This window comes from Dipodomys merriami, unplaced genomic scaffold (genome assembly GCF_024711535.1).
Source record: "Dipodomys merriami isolate MVZ:Mamm:240054 unplaced genomic scaffold, mDipMer1.0.p SCAF_116, whole genome shotgun sequence".
Lineage (NCBI taxonomy): Eukaryota > Metazoa > Chordata > Mammalia > Rodentia > Heteromyidae > Dipodomys > Dipodomys merriami.
The window spans coordinates 3,461,016-3,485,541 of NW_027202449.1; the positions used below are offsets into that span (position 1 = coordinate 3,461,016).

General features: G+C 46.4%; 1 protein-coding gene across 2 annotated transcripts in view; it reads right to left on the reverse strand.

The window, feature by feature from the left end:
- The window catches only part of LOC138822877 (estradiol 17-beta-dehydrogenase 2-like), a 30,729-nt gene extending 13,495 nt beyond the window's left edge, over nt 1-17,234 (reverse strand). For both annotated transcript variants that reach the window (XM_070015853.1, XM_070015852.1), the window contains exon 1: nt 16,789-17,234. In XM_070015853.1, coding sequence (XP_069871954.1) covers nt 16,789-17,053 — 265 coding nt within the window. In that variant the 5' untranslated portion in view covers nt 17,054-17,234. The remainder of the gene's footprint in view (nt 1-16,788) is intronic.
- Between the last annotated feature and the right edge of the window lie 7,292 nt (nt 17,235-24,526).

A 24,526-nucleotide genomic window follows, 5' to 3' on the forward strand; every position in this document is an offset into this window, starting at 1 on the left:
ATACAAAATGTGTTCTAGCCATAAAGATGAATTACTGATCAATAAAGATAAATGAAATAGTGATACTAACAACATGAATGAACCTTCCTAAACATGGCGCTATGTGCAGAAAGCCAGGGTGGCAGATAAAGGAACAAGAGCAAGGAAGCAATGTTTCAGTCATAACTATAGAATGACCTCACAGATGTTTTGAAAGGCAGCACCTTGAACAGTTTTGTGAAATCTTGGATCTTCCCATCTTAGGAAAGTTCTTGGGAATAGCCCGGCACAATGGAGGCAAGAGAAGGAAACTGAGCAGAGACCACATGAACTCTACAGAAGCCCTGTAATCTTAGAAAGGAGTAAAAGTGAAGAAATCCTCCCACCTTGTCTTGTCTTGTCTTGTCTTGTAGGTAATGGTTTGATGCAAGGAATCCCTGTTCCCATAGGATTTAGATGAGACTCACAGATAGATGCCTTGGGTCCCACCTTACAAGAAGGCTGGACCCGGCGTGTCCAAACCCTTCCTTTACTCTTTACAAATGACTAGTTGAACATTTTTATCCTTCTGGTCAATTTCAATAAACATATTTTATTATCCTAACTTTGGTGAGGATTCTCTACTCCCAGAAGATCCTGGCTAGCACACCATCCATATTAAGAAGGTTGTTTTGGAATTGGCAATGAATTTATAAAGCCAAAGCTTACAAGAAACCATCTGCTTTGTGTTCAACGGTGAGAGGCCTGCACTTGAGCCTGATTCTGTGTTCCTGCCTGGCCAGCCTGCCTCTCTGCTCAGACTCCAGGTCTGTGGAATGGGCTTATGGAATGGGTTAATGTCTGTGTGGTGCTTAGTGAAGTTGTTTCACGTGCTGACTTGAGGGCTCTTTCTATAACTGACACTATATGTAGCATAACAATAGACAAAGAGTTCGCCCCTAATGCCAGGCTGCTGGGCATCTTGGTTAAGAATGGGGCTGCTGTGGCTCAGTGGTAGAGTGTTTTCCTAGGATGCATAGAGCCCTGGGTTTGATTCCTCAGTATGGCGAAAAAAGCCGGAAGTGGTGCTGTGACTCAAGTGGAAGAGTGCTGGCCTTGAGCAAAAAGGATAGTGCCCAGGCCCTGAGTTCAAGTCCCAGCACTGACAAAAACAGAAAGAATCAGGCTGCTTGCCTGCCTTTTGGCTGCTTACAAGCTCGGGAAAAGTATGCAGAACTGGCTGCAGCTGCTACTTCCTTGTGTGAAAAGTTTAGAGTTTGTTTGTTTTTAGCCTGGTACTTTCTGGGCAGGCACTGTATCACTTGAGCATGTCTTTAGCCCAGAAGTCGGGTTCGGATCCTACTCTCCTCTTATGCTGCTGGGGCAGTTGCCAAGACAGAGTGTTTCACACGAGGCCCTGCAGGTAGTAAGTGACTGCGACAGAATGCTGGCGCTAACGCTGACACCAACTTGAAAGATGAGCAGTCATCCTGGCACTGGCCTGTGCAGGGTCAGGGGCCTGGAGAAAGCACGAGGCTTGGGAGCCAACCCCTGTTGGCGTCAGAGAACCTTTGTGTACTCCAGGAACCTAGAGAAAAGGCTGGGGCCTCTTAAGAGGCCAGAGGAGTTCACAGGCATCACTATCAGTGGACGAGCCTCAAATGTGTAAGCACACAATGTCAGCCAGACTCCCTACCCAGCCACTGAAGGGTAGGGAGAGGTGCAGGTAATTTTATTCTCTTCAGGTTGCAGGGGAGGAAATGGAGGCACAGAAGGTTCAGTCTCACAGCTAGGGCATTACAGAGTCATCTTGACCTAGACATGGATGTGGTACAAATAGCTGGAGTCCAGCCAGGTACCAGGGGTCCACGTCTGTAATCCTAGCTACTCAGGAGGCTGAGATCTGAGATCTGAGATCTGAATTCAAGCCCCGGTACTGGCACTGAAATTGGCAATGAATTTATAAAGTATACACATATATATGTATATATACATAGGTATACATATATATGCATATATATATACATAGATACACATATATATACATATATATAGGAGATGAAATACTACTTTTGAGAACAAGGCCCAGGTACCATGTGTTAAATGAACAGGCATTTAGGAGGGCTCAGGAATATGAGTGTCTTTAGAACAGGGAAAGGTGTTAGAAGATTTAGAGTGCTCCAGATTTAGAGTACAACTGGCTAACAGTGGTTCGTGCCTGTAATGCTAGCTACTTGGGAGGTTGCGAGCAGAAGGATTACGATTCAAGTCCAGCCCCAGGCAAAAAGTTCATGAGACTCCATCTCCAACATAACAAGCAAAGCATGGCTCAAGTGGTAAGGCACCAGGCAAGCAGGCTCAGGTCTGTGAGTTCTAACCCCAGTACCAAAACGGATGTTTCACCCGAGACCAATATCCATGTAGATATAACTGATAGGGATTATATAGAAATGATAGGGATAAAGACAAATGATTTAGACATAGATATATCCCAACATACGCTTGTGGAACTAAACGCCTATCCCAACAGATGTTGGGTAAATACCAAGTTGCTTTAAGCAATGCCCTTTAAGATCATTCTGCTTCTACTGGCCAAGAAACCCACCCATGTAGAGCGAGCACGGGTACTAGTATCCCATTTGTGCAAGTCTGCAGTGAATCTGAAATCACACTTAATTGTACAAATACAAGTGCAGTCCTGACTGATATGTGAAGTGGAAAGGGAAACTACCATAAATTTTTAAGAGTTAAGAATGATATAGTTTCAGAGTGTATTTATGCTACTGCCACATAGGGACTTTTAAATAATTTAACAAGTTAAATTATTTAACTGCTGAGCAGAAGCATTCCCCATGATTTGTTGGGGCAAGTCTTTAATTAGGCAGGTTGTGAATAATGCAAATTTGGGTGTGCTTTTTTAATTTTTTTGGACCAGGTCTCTTGAATGAAATGCACTCAGCCTGTAGACATGTGGCTGGGCTGTGGAGGGTATGTGCTGGTAGAAACAAATAGAGTCCCTTGCAAGAAGAAAGAATAATGTAGAAACCTGAGTAGCTTCTGGTCATGAAAAAGAAAAATCATACAGGTACTCAAACACTGTCAACACCAGATAGGTGCTCCAGAAGTCGTAAGCAGGAACATAATTATCAGAGAGAGCTTAGGAGGGTGTTTCAGACAGAGTAGAATAAATAAAGAAGAGATTAAATAGAGGTAAAGCAGAAGAGTTGGTGCAAGGCCAGTTCACATATGGCTTTCAAGTCATGACATGTAACCAGGAAGTTCTGAACAAAGATTTTTAAAGGGATCATCTGGGCAGCAAATCATAACTTGAGTAATAAAAACTATACTAAAGGCCACCATTTCCTGAGCACTTGTGATATATGAGACATTATCCTCAATGCTTTGTCTAGGATACCTCGGGATTTCTTTCACTGTTGGCCTATGCATTGCTAAAGTTGCCTGTTCACCAGAATGCAAGTTAGTGAGGGCAAGAATCTTGCTTTAGCTCCTGAATCCTTAGCCCACAGCACAATGCCTGCCATCTACTGGGACAGCCCTGTATTTTGTTGTTGAATGAAGCTCTACGGGTCAGTCCCTACTCCAGACAAGAGAAGTGAGTGAGTCTCATTGTCTGTTGCCCAAACTACCAGTCTGAACAAATCTGTGCTTCATGGCCCATTCCCAGGAGAAGAATTTCCACCTATGGGGACAACGCTCAGAAAGAATAATAGTCTAGATGAAGCATTTAAGGACTTGTTGTACACGTTGCCAATCTTCACTCTTGTTTTTAAGTTTCAAGGTTAACTTGATTCTGAGATTAACCTTGAAAAGGTGCTTCTCAAGAGCCTGCTGGGAAGTGTCTCGCCTTTGCTTAATCGCATTCCATTCCCCACTTCTTTTTTTAGAATTTTTTATTGTAATTATAAAGGTGATGAACAGAGGTGTTACCATCTCCTAAGTCACGTACTGAGTACATTTCATGGTGGACAATGTCACCTTTTCTTCCACTCTCTCCAGATTTTCCCTCCAATCCCTGCTATAGTGTCTAGTGAGTACCACTGCTGCATTTGTTCACCCTTTATCTCTACATTTCTGTGCGCCTCCTTCCCCCCAACCCCATACAACCAAAGACAGAACAAACCCTATACAACCAAAGATGAACAAACAAGACCAAAAATTCTTATTTCCATTTCCTGGAATCCATTCTCCATTTATATCCCCTGGAGGTTAAGCTCCTTCCATTCAAGCTCCTTCCTGTGTTACTTCTGCACAGAGTTCTTTCTGAGCTGAAAAAGGGGATGGTACACACACACACACACACACACACACACACACACACACACACACACACACACACACACACACACACACTAGGTATATGTACACCTAGTAACCTAGTATTGTATTAGTTCCCAGCAACCTGAGACAAAGCTTTCTTCCCAAGTCAAGCTTCCTCTGTGCACGATCTCACGGTTTGTTTACAACACCTTTAGACCCTAGCCGTAGCCACTCATTAGTCATTCAGCTTCTCTCTTCCCCATGGGGCTGCAGGCTGAGGGTAAAAATAACTACTAAGATGGACCAACTTCCCGCCCTCAGGGGGTTTACTGCCAGTGGGAGCTCCCAGTCCAGTCCTCGCCTACCGATGTTCCCAAATCAAGCTAAATTCATCATTGGTTCTGTTGGTATTTCTTGTCTTGATTTTCCATCTCTGTTCTTCATTGAGGGAAAATTGGTAACACTTCACTTATTTCCTCTTTTCTCTAGAGTGCACCTTAGTCTGTTTGGTACATGAGCCTCCTCCAGACCTTCCCGGCTTCAAATACTACGAAGTTTGGTGTCTTTTCTTTGCATTTCAGGTCACTTATCCTTGAACTCAGAGCCTAGGCACTATCCCTAAGCATTTTTGCTCAAGGCAAGTGCTCTACCACTTTGAGCCATGTTTTTTTGAGTAATTGGAGGTAAGAGTCTCACGGGGACTTTTCAGCACAGGTTGACTTCAAACCATGATCCTCAGATTCACTCTAATGAGTAGCTAGGATTACAGGTATGAGCTACCCGTGCCCGGCTCTGAGCAACCATTTTTAATCAATGAGTTATGATTAGTCTCAGTACCAATGGAATGATGAGACCTAGAAATCATGACCACGACCCAGCAAACCAAGCATGAGCAAAATATTTATGTGACCAGGAAATAGCAGTAGAATGAACACTTTCTCCAAGTGTAGTAGACTTGTTTCTGCTGCTGTGTCATTGTTGTAAAGAAAATGCAAAGCCCAGTCTGGTGGCTCATGCCTATAATCCCAGCTACTCAGGAGACTGAGATCTAAAGATCAAAGTAGAAGAACCAACTCTGGGCAGGAAAGTCTCTGAACTTCTATCTCCAATTAACCAGCAAAAAGCCAGAAGTACATCTGTAGCTTAAGTGGTAGAGCATTAACCTTCAGCACAAAAGCTCAGGGACAGTGCCCAGGCTCTGAGTTCAAGTTCACCCACACACATACAAATGCGATTAGAATGTTTAATAATGAATGTGAGAGGGATCAAGAGTGGATACCTGCAGGCAGGTTGTCAGGATCTGTTTCCAAGCCCTACAGGGGGAAGAAAAGGAAGAATCCAGAAAGACTGCACTGTAATCTTCGGAGGAGGAAAGTAGGCCTCTTGAAGGCACAAAGGTGACTAAACACTATGACATCAGGCTCCTCGGAGTTTCCCTTAAGGGTGAGGAAAGCTGTGTTAGCTGTAGTAGGTAAGGTGAGTACAGGAGTTATTTCCAGAGCAGCACCTTCTTTACCCAAAGGAGGAATGGGGATTTTGTTTGGGAAAACCATGCATAGTTATATAGGAAAGCACCAACATAAATATAGAGGGTCAAGCACATTCCTAAGCATATTTAATTTCAGGTTATCATTTGAGAAAATACAGGACAGCAGACACAGGGGCAAGGTTAGCCTGAGATGGAGAAGTGTGTGTTTGAAAGGTTAGACTGGCAGTTGGGAATAGTCCAAGCATGCTTAGCTTATATTATAAAGATGGGAGATAGGAACGCCTCTAAACAAGCTCAGCTTTCTCCAAACACTTTTAGTTGGGTCTTTTGGTCCTCCTGGGTCCTCCTGACTCTTTGCTCTTTGCTCTTAATTGATAAGTCTACGAGTCATTCTTTGATGCAGACCTGCAAGATGGACATATCTTCCAATATCCCACAACCAGAAGAAAGATTTCTTCCAATCTCTCCAACCTCCTCTGAGATTTCTTGATGGTTTTTCTACCTAGATATCCTTTCCAGATGGAGACTTTGGCCAGGTACCAGTGGCTGATGCCTGTTATCCTAACAACTCGGGAGGCTGAGTTCTGAGGATCACGGTTCAAAACCAGCCTGGGCAGGAAAGTCCAGGAGACTCTTATCTCCGATGAACCTCCAGAAAACTGGAAGTGGCTCTGTGGCTCAAGTGGTAGAGTGTTCATCTTGAGCCGAAGAGCTCAAGGACAGCACCCAGACCCAGAGTTCAAGCCCCACGACTGACAAAAAAAAAAAAAGAGCAAAGGGGACCCTAGCCTCCCTGGTCCCATAATCCACCACGGAAGAGCATGTCGTGGCCTCTTTCCCCAAGGAAAACTGCCCTCGGAGAATTGCTTTATCTGACTTCATGCTACCATATTGTTGAATTATAACTAAACTTGACCCCTGGTCATACTACAGCAAGATCATTTCCTGCAATTTTTTTAATGATGTGCTTGGCACTTTCCACTTGAGAGTACAATATGCACCTGTTCTTGGCAGTGACGGAGCCCAGCAGGAGATGAGTGCCAGGAGCCAAGAGCCCACTGGAAGAGCAGCCAAAACCACCCTGGGTCTGGGAGCGGGCAGGAGAGACTACACAGCCAGTGAAACCCTCCGCAGTTCGTATTGCCACTCGGCATATTGTGGAGTAAAAGCTCTACAAGGTTCCCTCCGCTCTCCCAGGCCACACGGCTCCCGGGTCCAGCGGTGCCTCCCAACTTCATCTCCTCTCCGCCGAGCTAGTTCCCCACTCTCACCTGGGCAGCCGGCCGCAGCCTGCTGGCCTTCAGGCGTGCACAGCTATAATTATTGAGCACCACCTGGCTCTGAGTATCACCGCCGGCCAGCACAATGACATGGTACTATTGTTCTATTGCATGGCACTATTGTATGCCAGAACTGAGTGAAATAGCCAAGGTAATGAAATCAGAGGTGGTGTGGGGGGGGGGGTGATAAAAGCCCTGACATTCACCAGATAATTGCATAGGTCATTTCAAGGGGGTGGAGGGGGAGTTCTATGGCTGTAACAAGCAGGATCTGGGGATTGAGAAAACTCGCCGGAGACTTAAACACGTGACGATCAAAGCACTACTTAAGTCGTTTTCACTCACATGTGATGGTATGGGTGTGGGGAACCTTTGACATTTTTTTGGAGACCTTCCTATCATCCTAACTGGGGAATGATGTCCTCCTGGCATTCTAGAATAGAGGTGAAGTTGACTGCTAAGCACCCTACAATGCCCAGAATACCTTCCCAATCCAAATGGCAATAGCCCCCAGAGTAAGAAACTCTGATGTAGGTGAAAATTTGAAGGTGAAAAGGTCAGCCCTATGAAAGGATGGGGGCGGGACATGTTCCAGGTGAAAGAAACAGCATATACATGCAGAGGTCCAGATCTTGCAGGGCCTTCTGGTCTCCAGCAGAAGTTTGGATTTCTATTCTCAAGAGTAAAATGCTCTGAAGGGTCTTAGACACTTGAAGGGACGTAGACACTCAGGATGCTCCCTAGAGAATGGATTAAATAGCTAAAAGTGGAATCCCAGAGGCCAGCTTGGGGAAGAAGCAAAGGCAAATTTGGCTAGATGAGAGGCAGGAGACAGAGAAAGCAGAAGATGTATTCAGATGCACTCTGAAAGTAACAGATGAATAGGAAACCGAGACTAAAGGTAATTCTTGGGATTCTAGTCTCTGTCTAGAAGTAAATGGTACAGCCTACCAAGATGGAAGACCCAGAGGGGAAATGGCCCCAGCTTAAGAGCTCAGCCCTCTAAGTCAGACCTGCATGCCTAGCACACCATTGCAATTGCAGACACACAGCACTGGAGAAAACAATTGCTTATACAACGTTTGGAGCAGTGGTTTATTTGCAGTGTAGGCCTGCGTGTTAGCTTCACCTGTATGAGGGCTTTCCAAAGAAACACCAGGTACACGCCTTACATCAAACGAGCAAGTCTGAGCTCTAGCATGGGGTGCCCAGGCCTCTGTGGGTGGGTTGAACGAGACTTGAGGAACTACCTCCAAGTGGAGAAAATCCCTGGACACACAGTGTCCACAACCAAGCTTCACCTTCCTGCTTTACCCAATGAGCTCTCTCTATTCTGTGTCTGTGGGAAATTCTATCTCCATTGCTTCAGTGGTCGACTGAATTCTCTGTCAAAACATGAATGGCTTCCAGTCTAGGGAGTTCATGGGATAAGTCCAGGTGCCTCAACTCTGAGCCACTGGCCATTAAAGTCAGGAAATTCTCAAGGTAGGGACTGCCATGACATGTTCAGAGGTTTAGGCAACAACCTAGCCTCATCAGTAGGTGTAGCCACCCCAACTATGACAACTTAAATTATCTCCAGACATTGCCAGATATTCTCTTAGGAGAACTTATCCCCAGTGAAGAACCATTGTCAAGGGCAAAGATGGCACTAGACCAACCCTTATTCATAGGGAATGTTGATAAAGGTCATGAAAGGGACACAGCTGGCCAGATCTAATTGAACTTGGCAGGGCCTTCAAGATAAGAGTTCAATGTGCAATTACCTCTTCAAGCCACTGATAAGCAGACTGCCTTTCTGTTTTTATTATTTTATTGCTATTGTAGTGAGGGATTACAGTTACATGAGTCAGAGTACAGCTCTTTGTGAGCCGTGTCTCCCTCCCCTTCCCTCCCCCTCTCTGTTTTTCCCTCCCATCCCCTCCCAATGCCTTTGTCCCCTACACTAACTAGAGCAAGAGATGAGATACTCGCGGCTTCTAGTTTTGCTCCTACTTCATTAATTAGCATAATCATTTTCTCACAATCACTGCTTTTAATGTCTAAGCCACGCCCAAATTTCTCCTCTCCCCAAAATGGCTTCTTTTATCTTACTGTTGCCTAGAGATAACTTCCCAGCTTGCTCCCTCCTTTCTGCATAGCATTCGCGAAACTTCAGAGTGTCCTGATAACTTCACTGACTGTGACTTTGCCTTGATGTTCCATCCCATACCCTTCCCTAAAGCACTTCTCTCTAATCAGCACCCCATGGAACGGCATCCACCCATCTCCCCTCATTCCACTCAATCTCTTCTCCAAGTCAGGTGTTTATAAGGCTCTTCCGTGAAACCCTGTACCACCTTCCACCTCCCGACACAGGCCACAGTCCAGTTCCTCACCCTGATCTCTGCCTACACTCTCCTCTCAGATGCCTTCTCAACTTCCAGAGCTTTGTCCTCCCTGCCTATGTGGACAAATTGCCTATTTTTTCCTCTACTCTTAAGCTCTTTCTTGAACGTTAGCCTCTCTTCACTTTACCTGGGCATCTGGATCCAAGGCTGGCCTGTTGGGTTCAACACGTCTCAAGCAAAAATATTATCTTGTTCTCAAAGTCAGATCCTTTTCAATTTCTTAAGATCTACGGTTTCTCTGAGTAGTAATAGCCATTTTCACATCCTAGGATTCATTCTCCATAGCCTTCACTGCTTTTTTTATTTTGATTGAACTCAGAACCTTTAACATGCTAAGCAAATACATTACCACTTACATTATATCTCCAACTTGTTATTATTATATTATTATTGTTATTATTTATTTTTCTTCTTTATCATCACCATCATTATTATTTTGAGAAACTAAATCGATTCAGGTTGAATTCTAACTCTCAATCCTTCTGTTTTTGTCTCCTAAGTAGCTGGGATTACAAACATGGACCTCTGCACCGAGACATTATTCCTCTCTTGAAACAGTTGCTCCACACAGGGAGCCTGTGTGGACACCCGTGTGGACACCAAGCTTTATGCTGGGGACACCCAGCCCCCTCTAGCTTCGCAAGCCAGACAGTCAAAATGAGGGGCTGGTGAGAGTTCTGCTCAGGAGGCCCTGGGTGCAGTAGGCTCTGCAGCAAAACAGCAGTTGGGTGGGGTGAGCTGTTCTTTGCTGGGTCATTGGTGGAGTCAGGGGAAAAGAAGACAGACACTGGAGTACGAAGACCCTCCCATCACACTCAAATGATCAGAAGTTCATGTGAATCGTCCATCAAGACATTCTTCTAAGTGGTGATTTGCATTTCCAATTCATGACCTGCGCCCAGTCTCCCATGCTCCTCCCTCCTCTCACTTCTGCCCACTTCTCCCCTCTCAGATCTTGCATTTCCTTGTCATATCCTTGTTTCTTATCTATCTCCCACACTGCATTCTACATCTATTAGAGGTAATGGACACATGCTATTTGTCTCTGTTTCCAACAGCTGGCACAGAGTGCCCGATCAATATCGGTGAAATCATGAATCTTCTTTCCACACTATCAGTTCTTTTTTTTTTTAACCCTCCTAGGCAAGAGCTACCTTCCCCAAATTTCACCACAACCTTATGCCAGGTTCTGAATAATAAGGTAGAGATGCCCGTATGTTATTTTATTCCCTAGCACTATAAGACATTAAACCATCAACAGCATGGCCTGCCCTCCTCCAACCCTGTAGGGTAAGAGGGGCTCAGGAAGAAAGAAAACATCTGAACAGGCTGGGAATATGGCTCCGTGGTAGAGTGCTTGCCTAGCATGCATGAAGCCCTGGGTTTGATTCCTCAGTACCACATACACAGAAAGAGCTGGAAGTAGCCCTGTGGCTTAAGTAGTAGAGTGTTAGTCTTGAGCAAAAAGAAGCTCAGGGACATTGCCCAGGCCCTGAGTTCAAGCCCCAGGACTGGCAAAAAGGAAAAGAAAACCTCTGAACATTTTACCTAAAGCAAAGGTTCCAAATCCAGTGCCTCCTGGATTGTCTCTCTAGCAGAAAAACTGCAATGACAACTCACAATAAGGGTCAGGACTGAGAAGACACAGGGAGGAAAAATGCAAGCGGCGAGGACAGTCACATGGAGCACTCTTGGGGAAAGAGCCGAGGACACATACAACATAGAGCCAAAGACATGGACCCCGGACAATGCCTGCTCAGAGATAGGAAAACCCAGAGATGGCAGCTAAGGCCTGGAGTTGCAGGTGACCATCACAAAAAGACGGCAGAGACAAGGATTAAGTAAGTGGGCAGCTGGACAATTTGTTGTATCCAATTAGTAGGCAGGGGGGAAAGGTAGGACATTTCACCAACATCATTCATACATTCATAATTCACTAATTCTCATTGTATTGGGTATAACCTGCTTCAACCTAAGAAGAATGCCAAGCTCACAGAAGTGACCTTGCCCCTGCCCTCAGGCTGCTCATAACACAGCTGGGCAAGTTTCCATTCCAATCAAACGGTGCACCTACAACTCCCAATAAAATCACCATTCACACTCACAGAACTGCCTAGGTTCAACAATACCCTTTCATGCTTTCTTATGGAGAGTTAAGAGAAAGCATAAGCTTCATGATTAAAAAAAAGGAGTATGTGTTTATTAAAAACAAAATCTGATAAGACTGAGAGGTGTGGCTAGTATGTTCAAGGCTTGGGATTCAATTCCCCAGCACTATCAAACAAACAAACAAAAACCCTGACAGACTGGGTTACAGACGTGGAGGAAGGGAGAGGGGAGGGGAGAGGGGAGGGGAGAGGGAGGGGGCAGGGAGGGAGCAGTCCTGACTCAATGTCGCAGCCATCCCCCCCCTTGCAGTATCGAGGACTCTGTTCAATCATTTTTACTTCTGTATTTCCAACTACAAATGACAGTCTACTTGAATCACCTTCCGTGGCTTTCGAATGCAATTCTGAGGTCAAATCTAGCATATGGCATCTCTCAAATCATCAACCTCTTCACAAGGCCCTATTCCTGGCCGTGATGCTCTCCTTTCATTGCTCCTAGTATGACTCCCTTATATCCAGCCACTTGCCCAAGGCTGCACCAAGCAGAGCCATGTGTCCCTAACAGATGCCCAGTACCTCCTTGCCGACTGAGTAGAGACGTGTTATCTTGGGAGACTTTGTGGTCCAGTACTGACTGCAGCTACAACGTTGCTGCTGCTGATGGTTAGAAGGACGTTTTCGGGTGGCAGGGGCATCTCACCTCTGCTACCTAGTGGGTCACATCCATCAGTTCACAAAATGGGAAACTATCAAGGTTGTGAGAACCACATGTGAAATGCGTGGAAAGGGTTTGGTGTTTCTCAATGAGAGACTCTGACTTGGTCACCAGCCACACACACACACACACACACACACACACACACACACACACACACACACGTGCTGAGCACAGAAAGGTTATTTCTCTTAGTCTACTGTCAATGTCATTTACTACTCTAATGTTATTGTCAAAGGAGTTCAAATCTCAAGACGATGCCAGAGGCATCCCAACTCTTAGAGCCTTGAAAGGACTAAGGAATGATTCTCAGGAGGCGCTATCCTCCTTTTACTCCTCATTGAGAGCATAATAAATAAAAGACCTTTACTTAAAACGTTTTCCATTTCTGCCGGGTGTGGTGGCTCACGCCTGTCATCCTAGATACTCAGGAGGCTGAGATCTGAGGATCGTAGTTCAAAGCCAGCCCAGGCAGGAAACTCCATGCGACTCTTATCTCCAATAAACCACTCCAAAAACCAGAAGTGGTGCTGTGGCTCAAGTAGTAGAGCAAATGCCTTGAGCTGAAGAGCTGAAGGACAGTGCCCAGGCCCAGAGTTCAAGCCCCAGGACCACCACCAACAACAAAAAACACTTTGCTTTTCTGTATCAGTTGTATCCTGTTGTGAAATTTTCCATTAAAAAGTCGCTGATGTCATAAGCTAGGTGTGGCATGGTAGATGCTTAACTGACAAGCCTGGAGTACCTTCCTCTTATTTTTTTTCTAGAAAACTAATTTTTAAGGAGACCCTTCTCCCAGCACACCCACTTTGGCTGGAAAACAGTGAAAGAGTCTCTCCCCCACCCCCAGTGCCTCCTGCCCCCCCCCCAACACACACACGGCCTGAGTCGGGTGTGTCCTCCCCGCTGAATTTTGAAGCTTCCAGCTTTATGGTCAACAAATCAGCAGTTATCACATCACAGCTGAGAAAGCCCCGGGAGGGCCAGAGTGAGTGGAAAAGTACAGTGGCCTGCGCCCCTCCCAAAATGTTTAGAGGGGGCGAGAAGGACAGATCCTATGTAATCTCAGATAAAGGGGGTCCAGCCCCAGTGAACATGAGTCCTAGGAAAGAGGGCTTCTGCTTCGATCACTTGCTCCTATTGCTTCTAGAAGGTAAGTGGCACATACTGCATCCCCAGTTAGTGTTTACTGCCAATGCCTCCTCCAGTGTACAGAGGAGAAAACAAACCCAAAAGCTCCAAGCTTGGAAGTGGCGCTGTGGCTCAAGTGGTAGAGCGCTCACCTTGAGCTGAAGAGCTGAGGGACAGTGCCCAGGCCCAGAGTTCAAGCCCCACGACCGACATACAAAAAAAAAAAAAAACCTCCAAGCTAGTACCAACGACCGTACGTCTAGCGTTAGGTACACAGAGATGGTTCCTGGATCCCTCAACCATCTTTTCTGTGCACTGACCCTCGAGATCCACCCACTAATCTCTGGAACCACCACCAGAGGGAGGCTGAAGTGTTTATGGAGGCTGAGGGTCCTCTCCTCCCTCCCACCACCAGGGGGCATAGAAAGGGGATGAGGCTGACCTTAACTAATGATTGACAGCTGTGATGCCCTTAACTGGTGATTGACAGATGCGATGTCCTCAAGATTATACACCTTACCTCCCAATCTGCCCAGGTGACCCCCCCCCAGGACTTCCCTTGAGGTCCTTACTTGGCCTCCCTGTTCCCTGTCCATTTGGCTGGGAAACCCTCCTAATACATCTCTGTGACCCCAGTCTTGATCTCATTCAGCCTCGGGGGACCCCACACACACCCCAGGCAGGGAACATTTGAGATCCAAACCCACACCTGCCAGACTATCAAGGCTTTTCTCTCGGTATTAAGCTTGAAATGTTTCGTGCGATCATGTCAGTTAATTTCGCAGTCTTTTTTTTTAATGTATCAAACAGCCACTTTAGCCTCCAGAACCTTGGAGACAAACACATGTTCAAACACTCTGCACATGAATACTATAATTATATTGTCTTGGAGGCAAACGAGCTTTGAACACCTTCGCAAAATGAAAAAAAGACTCAAAGGACAAAAGTTGAGTTGGTTGTTTTTTTTTTACTTATATTTATAAATTGTCCTTCACCTGAGTCCATGGTTAAATAGAAACTAAAACCAACTCAATCCATTAAATTTTAACTCTCTTTTAAGTGTGTGTATGATATAAATTATACAATGACATTGCAGAAAATAGAAATCAAGGGGCAGAAAAACATCCACGTATTCTACTTCAATTATTCACAAACTACTTCCTTTATAAACAATTTCCTTCCTTTTGTTTATCTGTTTCCAAACTCTTCCCTTAACCTCCTAGCAATTTGCACAATGGGTATGAGTGTTCCCTGGTCCTGGGGCTTGAACTCACAGCTCGGGCGCTGTCCCTGCGCTTTTTTGCTCAAGGCTAGCAATCTACCACTTGAACTACAGCTTCACTTCTGGCTATCTGGTGGTTAATTGGACATGAGAGTCACACAGACTTTCCAGCCCAGCCTGGCTTTGAATCATGATCCTCAGATCTTAGTCTCCTGAGTAGCTGGGGATTACAGGCATGAACTACCAGCACCTGGCAAAACTCACTTTTTCTACGCACGTTCATGTTTATTTGCCTACCCTTGCCCTACCAAAATGTGTACCAATGTATGTAGCACATGCCAAAAGGAAAGGAAGCTTTCCAAATTCCAAGCGGCTTCTTCTCTTTTCTGCTTGGTTCTTGTTTTAAACAAGTTTCTAGTCTCATTGAAGGAATTTATTCACAAAGGTCTGGAAACTTCAGGAGAATATTGAGCCTTGTTTTCCCCGGGTGAAGATGACAGCAAAAGCTAGGGGTAACATTCCAGTCACCCTCAACTATTTGTACTTCTTGTCTTCATTCTCAGTGTTCCTAATTGCTAAGCATTTCATTTCAGGATTAGTCACAGGGCTTGAGTTGCCTAACTAAGTCGGTTATCTTAGATTTTAGACACAGTCAAAAGTCACAAAGACTGCGTGGGTTCTCTGAGCTGGGTGTATATTTTATAAGTCTAAATACATAGTTCCAGCTTCAAGCACAGAGGGTAAAGAGCACTGACGAGATAAGCAAGCAAGTGTGGATTCCTGCAAACCCCAAGGTTTGTCTGAGTTTATCCTGAGATTAAGTATGCTCATTAATTAGCTATAGAAGTGCTGAGCCCTGGAACTGGTTTTCTAAGAGTAACTAGACCTCCGGGAGACCCCGAGTCTCCATCATGGCATGGCTAATTTTTCTTTTTGGAGAAATGCTGAATTGTTCTGTTTTCTTCCATGCTACTGAAAAAGTACAAAAACTGAGTCAGACCTAGAAAGACTCTGAAATTCTTGTGTGCTTGCTACCGGCCACACACAGCCATTATATCTGCACTTCAGATGCTCTGGGAGATCATCAGGATTGTCGGGACCCCGTAAAAGACCCAGCCAAGCTCCCAGAAGCAAGAATCTGGGTGCATGAGACCAGCCATTCATGCAGATAAATGTCCCAGGGATTGAATTGTCTACTTTTTTTTTAATTTAAAGGAGCTCATCATCTGCAGCTTTTCAAAACTCCAGCAAGCACCAACTTGTATTTCATTTCATGAAAGAATTTTGTTATTGGATTAGAGCAAAAAGGTCAAAAACATACAAAAATCATCTTCCTCTGTGAATTGTCACGATTCCTGATTTTCTTCCAACCACACCTAATGCCTCCTTCATTCCCCAAGGTCACGGTCAAAAGCGGGAAAACCTCCCAGCAAAAGATTCTGCTGAAGTCTGAAATTCATCATCTCACCAGACCATTCTGGGTCACAGACAACTCTGTGTAATTCTCATTAAAGCCCTCTCCAAGTTCAAACTCCTCAACTAAACAAACCTGTTTTACAACTCAAAGGAATTTAATTTGGCTTCACACTTTCCGTGGAATGAAACACAAAAGAAGGAAGAAAAAAAATTGGCAGCTTAGCTAATGAGCAACTCAATTGCTGGCCACGCTGATAACTTGATCTAATTAAGAGTAATATGTCAGGACAACACTTGGACAGAAAAGGTTCCGACAGGGCACAGGCTCCTTGCAGCCAGCAGGCAAAGGCTGCCGCACAGATGAGACCCAGAAACCCAGAGAGGCACAGAGAGACTGGGTCCTGCGAGCTTTCTTTTAGACCTACAGGAGATGGCCAGATTGAGAATCCGATCAGACATTGAATCTCTCACCAAAGCTGCACTTAAACCTAAAGACATGGGTGGAGTGCTCCCAGGTGTAATAAAACACGTGCTATTCATATTTATTCCTAAGAAATTGGCAGCTTACCTTATACTTTGCCTCTTACCCTAAAGACAGTCCTCTCCCTCCACCCAAAAATAAAAATAAAAAGATCACACCAAAGCAATACCCGAAGAAATGCTGTGGCTACGTGCTTTCATTTTCTCCATGCTAACTTTTTTTTTTTTTTTGATGTTCAAGGCGAACCTGACAGAGTCGTGCTGAAGCAAAGAGAACAGCAAATCCCGTCCTGTGGGCTCGCTGTAGCCCTGTCTGCTTACCTGTCACCAGCACGGCCTTTTCATCCGCGGGTAGCAGCTCTTCGTCAGCTGTGCAGGTGTGCAGAAGAAAGCAGGACAAGGAGAAGAGGATCAAACTCCAGAAGAAGGGGAGGCTGAGCAGGCAAGCCCCTCCCCAGATGCCAGCCAGGCACAGCATCCAGCTCTGCAAAGGCCTTGAATACTTGCATCTGCAAAGCACTAAGCAACCCAGCACTGCGGTGCCAGACAGACAGAGACACACAGCTTCAGAAGAAAGCATGCTCATTCTCCACGACTTGTGTACACTCTCTTGCTCGGGGAATGGAGTGGGCAAAGGCTAGTTGGAGGCAGCGGAGTTTGTATGAATGGAGAGGTGGGAGGGGAGGGAACAAAAGCAGCCCTGACACCCTTTGAATGAGCATGGATTAAGGATAATCACACAGACACCTATTCCCAGTGGGTGATTTAAACAGTGCACACTGCAATATAAACACCAGAGCACTTCCTAGTTGCTCATTCCTCCTCCCACCACCCTGCACACACAGCACACACTGGGACTCGCCCACAAGTCCAGCTTGCATGTGTGCGTCTTTTCATCACTCATGAGTTGGATAAATGACAGAAAGGAAATTGTAAGAGGACAGTCTTTGCCTTTGGACCCCCCCCTTCAGAGTGTCTGCCTGTTTCCTGATATGTGTGTGAGAGAGACAGTGTGTGTGCGTGCGTGCATGCGTGTGTGTGTGTGTGTGTGTGTGTGTGTGTGTGTGTGTGTGTAGAGAGAGAGAGAGAGGGAGGGAGGAAGGGAGGGAGGGAGGGAGGGAGGGAGGGAGGGAGGGAGGGAGGGAGGGAGGGAGGGAGGGAGGAAGAGGGTAAATCTGGGCTATCAGTCTAGAATCTACCTACCTAGATCCCCAATCTGGCCGGTGTCCACAGGTTGCTGACACACCGCTCCTGCCCCCCCCCCCCCACCAGACAGGCTAAATTCCTGGGCTTAAGAAGGATCCTGAACCAAAAGAAAGACAATCCTTAGCCCAGGAAATGTGCCTTTGCCAGGTACCACTGGCCCACGCCTGTTATTCTAGCTGCCCAGGAGGTTGAGATCTGAGGATCACAGTTCAAAGCCAGCCCATGCAGGGAAATCCATGGGACTCTTAATCTCCAATTAACCAGCAAAAAGCCAGAATTGAAGATATAGCCCAAGTGGCAGAGTGCTAGCCTTGAGCAAAAAGGCTAAAGGACAGAGTATAGGCACTGAATTTTTTTTTTTTTAACAAAAAGGATGCTGATCTTCCCAGAAGGGAGACAGCCCGGGAGGAGCTGACAACTATGACACCAGAGCTCTGACCGGCTGACACCCGCACTTTCCTGAGACAGGAGCTGTGTTCCACTTCTCACTGTTCTCTCTCCGTCAAGCTCCGCGTCCAGCTCAGCAGTCCCCCTGCTCAGCCTCTATGAATACCAATTCCTTATGAGATACAGAAATAAAAGAAACAGTGCATGGGAGAGGAGACCCAAGCGATGAAGAGACTCACTCCACATTGCACGCCAGTGGGGCCAGTCTTTTATTTTGGTGGAGGGCAGCACTGAAGGTTAAAGGCGGGGCCTCATCCTTGCTAGGCAGGACCTGTGCTGCTTGAGCCACACTGGTTAGAGGCAGAAAGGGAGGGAAAGAAACCAACCCTGGCACCTCTGACTTGAGCGCAGGCCGCCGGGTGCGGCTGGTGATGATAGACACCAGCTCTCGGCCATTGGCTGAGATGCAGTTTCAAAACTTCTTTTGGCCTGGGCTGATCTCCCAACCTCTGCTGCCCAAAAAAGCTGGGATTGCAGGCTAGAGCCACCACACCCAGATTCTGGGATTTACTACCTTAACTACTCTAGTGGCTGCTTAATGTAAACCATGTAAACATAGTCTATTGCATGCTAGCCCTTCCCTACTTTTTTTTTTTTTAATCTCATTTGCACCTTTAGAAATCCTGTGGAGTAGCAATTATCACAGAGGAAAACTCCAGCCAGGAACAGCAAAGTTGCACTTACCTATTCATCGCCGGGAATCCAACTCCACCAGTGACTTGCCCTGCTTAGAAGCCATCTTAGCCAGGCACCCATTACAGACATGTCTTTAATCTTAGCTCCTCTGGTAGCTGAGATCTAAGGACCCCCAATTCGAAGCCAGCCCAGGCAGACAAGTCCATGAGACTCTTATCTCCAATTAACCAGCAAAAAAAAAAAAAAGCCAGAAGTGGAGGTATGTCTCAAATGGTAGAATGCCACCTTTGAGTGACAAAGTTAAGGGGTAGTGCCTATGTCCCGAGTCCAAGCCCCAGAACTGGCACACACAAAGAGAGAGACAGAAAGGAAGGAAGGAAGGAAGGAAGGAAGGAAGGAAGGAAGGAAGGAAGGAAGGAAGGAAGGAAGGAAGAGAGGGAGGGAGGAAGGGAGGGAGGGAGGGAGGAAGGAAGGAAGGAAGGAAGGAAGAAGGAAGGAAGAAAGGAAGAAAGAAAAAAAGAAAGAAAGAAGGGAGGGAGGGAGGGAGGGAAGAAGGATGGAAGGAAAGAAGGAAGGGAGGAAGGTAGGAAGGAAGGAAGAAAGGAAGGAAAGAAAAGAAAAAGAAAGAAAGGAAGGAAGGAAAAAAGAAAGAAAGAATGAATGAAAGAAAGAGGGAGGAAGGGAGGAAGGGAGGAAGGGAGGGATCGAAGGAAGGAGGAAGCGATATGTGGATCACCAACTCCAAAAGCTTAGCAGATCAGCCACTGCCTGCTGCCATCTTCCTGAGAAGAATCCAGAATGCCAATGAAGGCCAGATGTTGGCAAAGCCTAAAGCTCCCTTTGCATGAAGATTCCCATGTGTAAATCCAGTGCAGCACCACCAGTTGCTTTAAGAGTTGGTCTTGCCTGAATAACTTCACTTCTCTTGATGTGTTTTCTTTTTAGGTATTTAATGTCTTTTTTAAGCCAGATGTGGATGGCTCACACCTAGAATCCTAGCTACTCAGGAAGCTGAGCTCTGGAAGATTGCAGTTGAAGGCTAGGCAGAGCAGAAAAATTCACTAGTTTTCATCTTCAAGACAACCAGCAGACAAGCAGGGCTAGAGGCTTGGCTCAAGTGGTAAAGCCACTCCTGCCTAAAGTGCAAACTTTAGGCAAGCATGAAGCCTAAAGATCAAACACCAGGGTTGCCAAAACAATAAAAGCAGTGTACTCTGCCTACGACACCAGAAAAGCTGCTGACTTGTGGTTTTGTGTCTGCTTTAAAAAAAAATTAAGAGGAGCACCAGAGGTTCGTGCCTCTAATCCTAACAACTCAGGAAGCTGAGATCTGAAGATCAAGGTTTGAAGCCAGCCAGGGTAGAAAAGTTCAAGAGACTCTTATCTCCATTAAGCACCAAAAGGTCAGAAGTGGAGCTGTGACTCAAGTGATAGAGTTTTAGCCTTGAGCAAAACTCAGGGACAGCACCCAGGCCGTGAGTTCAAGCCCCAGGACACATACACACACATGAGGGAGTAGGATAGAGTAAATATCCCATGGCATATGGACCTCTCTCAACATCCACGCTTTAGTCAGTACAGGCTGAGGCGCAGGACCATACCGGAGAACAGGGCAGGCGTGGGTAAGAGGGCTGGGACAGGCATCAGGAAAGTTGCTTCTGGCTCAGCAACCTTCTGACTCTGGTCCAACTTCGTAGTTGGAACGGGACCCTCCTAGACTGGGGCTAGCTCAAGACCCAAGCAAGACTGGGTTGAAGCAGCAACTTGTGATGACCCAGCACTGTGGGAGGGGTAGGGTGGGGGAGAATTCGCACAAAGGACTCTCGTGGGGTGACAGCAGGTTAGACCTGCCCCTCCAGCCTCATCCTCCTCTGAGGTATGGAGATGGGGCTGGCCCCAGACCAGGAAGCTTAGGGGTGTAAGCCTCAAACTTTCCCTCGGTCCCCACTGACCAGCCTCAGTCCTTCCTGCTGGCCAGCCATGCACACAGCCACCGGAGGGGTAGGGGCAGGGGGACCTCTTGCCAATCTTGTGGCTCCATCAGCAGTGACCGCTGCGGCCACCCCCAGTGGATAAAGGGCGTCCCTTGCAAGGATGGTTTAGAAGCAGTTAGTTTGTTGTGGGTCTTTGAAGGGGAGTGGAGAGATGGCTTCCACATCGGGGATCCAGATGTGGGTTTCCTGACAAGTGCGTGCTCACCTGAGACCAGGCAAGTCTTCTGTTGAAGGTAACACGCGAAGCTGCTTCCCAGCTCAGGGGGCCTTGCCTAGAGCCCCTGGCTCTCGGGGATCCCAAGCTGAAGGCTCCCAAGCAAGGTCAAAGTCCAGACAGAAGGGTAGACAATAGGAAGGACTTGGTCTTTCCAGTCTCACACGTGTTCAACCGAGTTAGAAGCCTACTGCTTAATCACCATGAGGCAGTGGGCAAGTTACCTGCCTATCCTGAGCCTTAGTTTCCCCCACAATAAAGGGGGGGTACGCCCTGGCCCGTGGTTTGTTTGCACGGTGCCTGGCGCTGAGAGGGAAGGGAAGCGGGCCTCGTTGCTGGGGCTCTCGTTGCCTCTGAGTCCTTTTCCCCTGGGCAGCGGGCAGGTCCCCACCAGACTCCTTCCCCTTGGCTTATTCTCCACTTAGCTCTTCCCCCAAGGCTTCCTCCAGCCTTCAGGTGTGAGCTTTAAATGTCATCGCCTTACCACCCAACCCTGAATATCTTCAGCCACCACACCTAGTGCATTCCTTCATTGTCCTCAGCTCCGTTCACGGATAAAAGTTGTTCTTTTGGAGAACACTTTGTGTCTCCTACTAGACTGTGGAACAGAGGGGCGAATTTCGTATCCATTTGCTGTGATCACGGTTGTCCATTTTCTTTCCCTGTTGGCCCCAGACCCTGCCTAACACTCTGAATTCATACTTGGGCAGTGGATTCAGGAAGGAGCGTGTGGCTAAGCAGTGTCTTGTGCCTAGCTCTGCGCCAGACATGGAGAGATTCCATAGGGATGAAGATGGGTCTAGTTTCTGATCTGCCAAGGCAACCACCCAGAAAAGAAAGGCTTTTTTGCCAAGTGAGGAGCACCTAGAATTACAGACTGTCCAGGCAAGGAGATCTTCCACCTCTTCTGAGATCCAAATTCCTCTTATCGGAAGCCTACTTCTGAACGAGGTCTTCCTTCCAGCGACTGATGGAATCATCTCTTCTTCTTCTGTGCTAGAGCAGTCGTTGAGAACAGCCTTGCTGGGGCAGGCCTCCGTGTCTGGTGAGCTTTCTCTCAGCCACTCAAGAGGAAAGGGACAATTGGATCCATTGGAAGTGGGTCAGTGTTATGCCATGTCCTTCTGCCAGGACAGGTGCCTTTCAAAGATTCCTTCTAAAGCCAAGATGTTTTACCAAAGGAGACTTTGCAGTCATTAAAAAAAAAAAAAAAAAAAAAAGCTAAGACTCTTCCAAAGAACTTTCTTAGAATCTTGCATTTAGACTGGAAGCCAAAGAAGGAATGTTCCACCTACAACCTGGGAGTTGTCTGGGACTCATCCCCAGGAGTCATCATGATATTGCCAGAGGGCCTCTGAGAATGGGCCTGTCGCTGGCCCTGACACGTGGCTTTTTGGTCAGCAGAGCTCAGCATTGTCTTCCCCATGAACGTGGCCTTGGCATTGGTCTTGCTTTCCCAGTTGGAACCACACAGAACATGTCAGCCCCTCCTGCTCTCAGATACATGAGGAATGCTCTCTAGTCTGGCCTTCTTTCTCTTGGACATCACTGGCACACAACGGAATGTTTGATCTGGTGCTAAGTTCCTGAATCAGTGACACATTTGGGAGTTAAAACATTAGTGAAATCATGCTATGGTAATAACTGCAAAATATTATGTTGAGTATAACATAGTGACAGAATGATTCAGCAAGTGAAGAATTGCCAGGCATGGATGTTATGATGACCCAAAGTCCAAGGGATGGACAGGTTAGCACAGGTCATGTCATGATTTCAGGAAAGCTGAGGCAGTATCGCTTTTTCCCAGGATTGCATGTTATGCTTTTTGAACATTAGAATAATAACTAATATTTTAAGCATTCAGTGGTAAGAATACAAATATTATATATTTTATAACTTTTTTTCTTACAGTGAGGGGCAAAAAAGGAGAAGGCAATTCGAATTCGGAGTTAAATCAAGTTCTGTTATTGAAATATTGTGTCAAGCACTGGTGGCTTATGCCAGGAAGAGAAGGGGAGGGGGGAAGGGGAGGGAAGGGGGACAGTAGGGGAGGGAAGGGATGAGTGAGTGTGTGTATGTGTAGGTGTGTGTGTATACACACAGATGTGTAGGTGTCTGTATTTTGTGTACATTTGCACATAAGTGTAGATGTGTATCTATAGGTGTCTGTGTGGTATGAGTAGGGGTAAGGGAGATTATCTCTAGGTACACATGAGTATGCATGCATGTGTATATACATATAGGCATAGATGTGTAAGGTGTGTATATGTGTGTCTCTGGGTACATACATGTGTATATGCATATACAGATAGGGGTAGGTATCGTCCTGTATCTGTGTACAGGGGTGTGTGTGCTGTGTTCATACACACACATGTGGAGTCAACCAGTGGGTCTGTCTCCAGCAAGACCTCCTCTTGCTCACAAGCGGTGGCTGGAGGGGGGTTGCGCAGGGCTGGTGTCAGGTCCATTGCTTTGCAACCTTGGAATTTCTCCCTCGTGTTCATGAAGTGTTAGTGGCACCCAAGTATTTAGTATGTGGTCCAGCCCAGGCTTCTCATTGGATAATGTTTAACTTCAGGAACTTTACCCTTCCAGATAAGCCAGGAGCCCATGCAAAACTGTCCTGACTTGTTCCCTCATTGCCTGGCCAGTGACTTTTCCATCTGTGTAGATAATCCACCAGTCAGCCTGGCTTTATGAACTACTTGTGTCCATAAATCCATGAAGTACGCAAAAGGGGGGGGGGGGTTACAAGGCAATCCGCTGGTGTTAAATTGGCTTCTAGTCCATTGCCTCGCTCATCAAATATTTATTAAGAGCTCGTTATAGGCCAGTAATTCCACAATCACTGGCCTTGCTTTGCTCAAGTGTGTGAGAGGGAGTGTGCATGTTCTTGTATACATTGTTCTTTGCCTCTCATACCCTGTGAATCAGAACAAAGGTATTTTTTTAAGCCAGTTTGAAGGACCTCTGAGCTCTATATTGACTCATCCTCTTAGAGACTGACAAGGGCTCTCTATTTAATAGAGTCCTACTTCTCATGAATACACTACAAGAATCACATGCATAAAAATCTTTCCATGTCTCCATCTACATCATTCTCTCCTCCCCCACCCCACCTCTCAGTTTTCCTGGATTTCACATGTGCTGTCTCCAATTCCTTTCCTCCTCAACTGAAAGGCCATGTAGAGAGGATGGGGATGGCATAGGCATCCTTCTAGCTCCTTCCTGTGGCAGAAAAGAGGCCTTGCAGCTCCCTCTGTGTTGGTCAACCAAGGCAGAGCAAGCATTTTTCCAGAGGATGATGGCAGCGCGGCCTCTAGAAGTCAGTCCAGGGATGATGTCCACTTCCTCTGTCGCAGAGAGATGACGAACATCAGTACAGATAAGGACCTGCATTTCCATAAGATCATTTTATCAGATGGACTGTCTTCAGAGCTCAGAAATCCCCTCTTCTTTTAGGCAAGAAAATAACTTCCAGAGGATGAAATCCAGGTGGGAGAGAGTGCTGGGCAGTCACTGTCGCTGCCCTGACACCTTGGCCTGGCAATCAAAGCTGACA